We start from the raw sequence: 4943 nt of genomic DNA on the forward strand, positions 1-4943 counted from the left end.
CCTCCAACCATCTTTCTTTTTTTTTGCTCCGAAACTAACAACTGAGCACCTGGTCTTCCATATCCTCACTACAAAAACTTAGTTTCTCCTTATTTATATACAATGTATTTCTCTTTGACCTGACGCCACTTCACACCCCTCCCCTCTTTTTTCCCCCTTCTCAACACCCCTTTCCACCCACTTTCCCTTCTCAAATTAAAATTTTAAAAACCCAAACTCTGAAATGCTACTTTTGATCCAAGTCATTTCCAAAATGAAACAGAATAATGCACTGCACAACACCAATCGCCGTAAATGTATCTTGCTATGGATAGGTGACTCTGGCGTGCATGAAGAGGTAACTTTTAATTTCCGAGAGGGGGGATTTGGGAAACTCGCTCTTGTTCTTAACCGTTCTCCCACACTTCACTTTCTTCTTCACAACGGTTACTAATTTTCTACATGATACACCCAGGGTACTTATCACGTATGTACAGAAAGATTTTGTCTAGCCATTAAGGTATGTGTTTAGTGTGGGGGATTAGACAACTAATGCGAACTAATTCTGCACACTTTAAGATTAATTTAAACCCTCCGCCTCCTCTTTTAGTAGAAGTCCTGGAGCAAGTCCTCTGGAGGACTTACAGCAGTTTTAAATCAATCTGTAAATAAGTCTCCCCGTCTCACCAGCCGTGTTGCGCACTCGTATTCTTTTCACCCTGTATTCGCCTCTTTACAAAGTATACATTAGCTCCGCCGGGTGGTATAAATCACATTTGATTGACAACCGGGCCGGCAGAGTGATTGATTGCTGGGGCGAAAGGTGACGGTTGGATGACTGCCAGATAATTACCTTGTCGCCTTCTCATTGGTCGAGCTGGCGTGCGGCAGATGTCAATCACGTCGCTTTGTATTTATAACACCGCTACGTCCCGGGCGCCGCGGTTAGCCAATCGCAGGCCACGAATTTCCCTAATTTGCTATTCCATTGGCTGGAGCGGAAAACGGCGTTTTTCACTCCCCGGGAAAATCCCATTGTGTTGTCGACTTGTGTTATGCGTGTTGTCGACTAGGGTGGCTTTATTCACTACAGTCCGCGCACAGCGGCGAGCGAGGGGCGCACCGAGTGATTGACAGTCGCCGCGAGAGGTTGTTCATTGCGTCCTGCAGTCATCACCTCTCGCAACTTGCGGAACGCGAGAGAGAACACACATCGCCTCATAACCCTCGCTTCAGCCCCGCCAGTTGCCAGTGCTATCCTAACCCCACGCGCACGTCGGTCGAAAAGTGAGAGAGATTATTGTTCTCCGACGAGCTTCGGAGCTCGACCTCCTTGTTTCAGACGCGACTTTGGAGAATCTTTGGATCTGTACGATATTTACAGTGGCTACCTTGGATTACGAGTTGAAAGTTCCAGTCGGATTGTATACTTGAATCGATTTGTGATTTCATTCGTCATAAGTTGTACTACAGTGTTTCACAGTCTCACATCACCTTCAGAATCTTAATCGAATTGGAAACTTGGTATTTTCTCCATGGAATCCTAGTATTCTCGCTGTCGGATATACCCACAACAACACTCAGTGAACATCGCTTCTGTTGAGCTTTTCTTGGAGTTTACCGAGCAGCAAATGACCTCCACATCGTCAGGCCTAACCATGCTGACCACAGGAGTCAGCCAATACCTCCACCCGGACTATCTCCAGCCTCTGCCCACCACGGTGAGAGTTTGATCTATTATAATCTGTTCTTCTGATCACTTTGATTGGTGTTTGACACCTATTCTACATCTAGAAAGCAAAAACACGACATAACTTTAGTAGATCTAGATCTAGAATCTATACAGAGTAGCCTCTGTTATCGTTCTGCTTTTCTTTAACTTTTTTTGCCTTTTTTATTTTCCTCATTTTCTGTTGTTTATAGATCGAATAATTTTCTTTTTTTTTCCATGGTGTAGATCTATATTTATTGTTTACTTTTCTTAAACCTTTTCTTTCCCTTTGCGAGTAGAATCTGTTATAACGGATGTTGACAGTAAGTTTTGAAGTCAAAGGGTTATCAAAATACAAAACACATAGATCTAGATCTAGAAGATCTAGATCTAGACGCATGGTGACAATAACATTGTTCATCTCTTATTTTATGATAGAAAATTAATTTTCCAATATAATTCCCAAAATAAACGTATGAACAAAGGAAAAGTAACTACAATTAACCCCGTTCTGACTACGCCTCTTGCCGTTTCATCTCGAAAACTCAACGACGTTCGAGCAAGCGTTTATACCGAGCCCCTGAACATGCCTTAAGGAAAGCCAGACGCGCCAGCACAGCTTCGTCTTTGGAATCGGGGCTGAGCCCCCGACTAGACCGCTGAGTCGATCCCCCCTGCGACCGATAATCCACCGCGGTCTTCCCAGGCTCAGTCTTATCGACATAATATTCTCACTCAGTGGTAGCAGGGGGGGAGGGGTTGTTGTTGTTGTTGGTTGGTTCTATGGCAGGTTGTATGCTGGCGTCTTTCACGTCTACCTTATATTTTTGTATTTGGAATTTTTTAAAAGTAGATCTAGATCTAGATCTAGATAGACAGTCTATGACTAATAAATTGTCTCAAACCCAAAATGAGTCACATAGGTCAAAATCAGTCAGCATCCTGAATGTGTCTTAGTCTTAGCGAATTTAGATCTAGATCAAGATCTAGATCCTAGAATGGCTTGGGCAGATCTATATATTTACATTATGAACCGTGTGTGTTACAAATCAGTTGACACTTAAGGGGAGGGTCAACTAGATTTCAGAAAAGTTGAAGATGACTTGTTTCTATTTTTGTCTTCTGACAGGTATAGATCTCAGAATCTAGACTCCATATCTCTAGTTCTTTATTTTTATTTCTTTGATTTGGCAAGTGCAAATAGTCAAGCGCACTTGGCATTATCATATCTATATTTTTGTCTATATCAAATACTTTATTAAGACCCAAAAACAAAAGAAAGAGAAAAAAACCCACTGAAGACAATGCATGTTTTCTCTGCCATTTTTTTTCGTCCTGAGCACTTGTCTGTGGTGTTGCATTTATGTGATGCTTTGTGGTTTTTCCAATTCAGCCCCTGGGATCCATCCATCTGTGTATGCTGGGATAGAATCGAAGAGTTGTTCTCATGTCGAATATTTTTCTTTCAGGACAATAGCCTAAAATAGCTCCCTCACCGCGCTCGGTTATAGAGGCGTGCATGGCTTTTCTTTTCTGTTCACTACTTTAGCCTTTCCAATACTGTCTGCCAGCAGATTAGACTCGATACAAGATGTCTTTAAGGAAACCTATACGATTCTCCTTCTATTCTGTTCAATCAATACTCTTCACAGGGCAATAATTGCTTTGTTTTCTTTCATTTCCCAACTGGCGAATGGCAACAAGAATATTATACTAGGCATAGAAGGGCTGTGTCATTCATTCCTTGTAGTTGTAGTACATCTCTTCCCATAAATCTATTTTTGTGTGTCTTTCTCTGTTCATTTCTCTCTCTCTCTCTCTCTCTCTCTCTCTCTCTCTCTCTCTCTCTCTCTCTGTCTCTCTCTCTCTCTCTCTCTCTCTCTCTGTGTTTGTGCTTCTTCAGATTTCTACCTACTGAATCATTCACCGTTGTAAAGATTGTTCTTGTATGAGTAGCTGCTATGATACTCTATAGGCTACCCAAGATGTTGAGTATTACAGTGTTGTCAATCGACATTCAGTGAAATACGTGATACATGACGACAGAACCATTATGTGACGGAGAAAATTCTAATTGCTTTAAATTGGTTGTATCTCCTTTAGGGCAGTTTTACTGCATAAGTCAAATGGCTTCGATTTTGGATTATTTGTTTTGTTTTGTTCTAAATTTAACTGTTACACGGCATTTGCAAGTGGTATAGTTTACACTTGGAGCTATCTTTGAAGGTCACAGACATGTATGAACTCTCAGAGAGCTTCAAAAATGCAGGTTTTAATAATCTAATGTTCAGTAGTTCAGTAATGAAAATGCCATAAAGAGGCACGATAATCAGGAATTAAATGCATGCTACTCCTTCAGTCTAGCAGCGTGATTTCTTCGTTCCCGTCAAATCACTTGATAATTTGCTAGATCTGGGGTTATCGATTTTTGAAAAAAGGGAATTGCGCCGCGGAAGGGGTGTATTGATCTTGAATTTATGAATGGAAGATCGCGTTACATCAGAAGGAGTGTGTAAAAGCACGAAACCTTTATCTGGGGCGTTGTATTATATCTATTTCATTAGATTGATCATTTGTGGGTACTTTCAACAAAGTTATTTGACGGGTATTGATTGCTTATTCGATCACATCAATGGTTGCAAACATGACTATTCACTTAAACATGTGATTTGTTAGATACTTGTGTGTTCTTGCGTGTCTTGATTTTTTATTCTGAAGGCTACGTGTTCGGTTTCTCTTTTTTCTTTTTCTTTCTTTTTGTTTCTTCTTTCGAAAGTCTTCTATTGCATTTTTTTCCCCTTCAGATTAACAACGTTTCAGTGTTTCTTCTTATTAAAAATCAAAAGATATTTCTTTCTCTCTTTCTCTCTCTCTCTTTCTTTCTCTCTTTCTGTTTCTTACACTCACATTTCAATCCCTTTTTTTCTCACTCTCTGAACTGGGTGGAGGGGGAGGGTGGGGGAGAAAATTTATCACAGAGAGAGAGAGAGAGAGAGAGAGAGAGAGAGAGAGAGAGAGAGAGAGAGAGAGAGACGGGAAGTTGGAGGTAGAGAGGAAAAATAGACGCACATAAGTACACACACAAACACTTATACACACACAAACACACACACAAACACACACACACAAACACACACAAAAACACTCATACACACATACATACGCACATACTAAAAGAGAGCTATTTCAACACAAAACTGTAATTCTACAGAAAACTGGCCAAAAAAAAACAACCAACCCCTCCCTCTCCTTC

General features: G+C 40.9%; 1 protein-coding gene across 1 annotated transcript in view; it reads left to right on the top strand.

Annotated features, from left to right (window-relative positions):
- Nucleotides 1–1039: 1039 nt before the first annotated feature.
- Nucleotides 1040–4943, top strand: part of LOC101863309 (zinc finger protein Noc) — an 8873-nt gene continuing 4969 nt past the window's right edge. The window contains exon 1 of the mRNA XM_005089199.3: nucleotides 1040–1700. Within this exon, the coding sequence (XP_005089256.1) occupies nucleotides 1611–1700 (90 nt within the window). The 5' untranslated portion in view covers nucleotides 1040–1610. The remainder of the gene's footprint in view (nucleotides 1701–4943) is intronic.

This window comes from Aplysia californica, unplaced genomic scaffold (genome assembly GCF_000002075.1).
Source record: "Aplysia californica isolate F4 #8 unplaced genomic scaffold, AplCal3.0 scaffold00004, whole genome shotgun sequence".
In the NCBI taxonomy this organism is placed as follows: Eukaryota; Metazoa; Mollusca; class Gastropoda; order Aplysiida; family Aplysiidae; genus Aplysia; species Aplysia californica.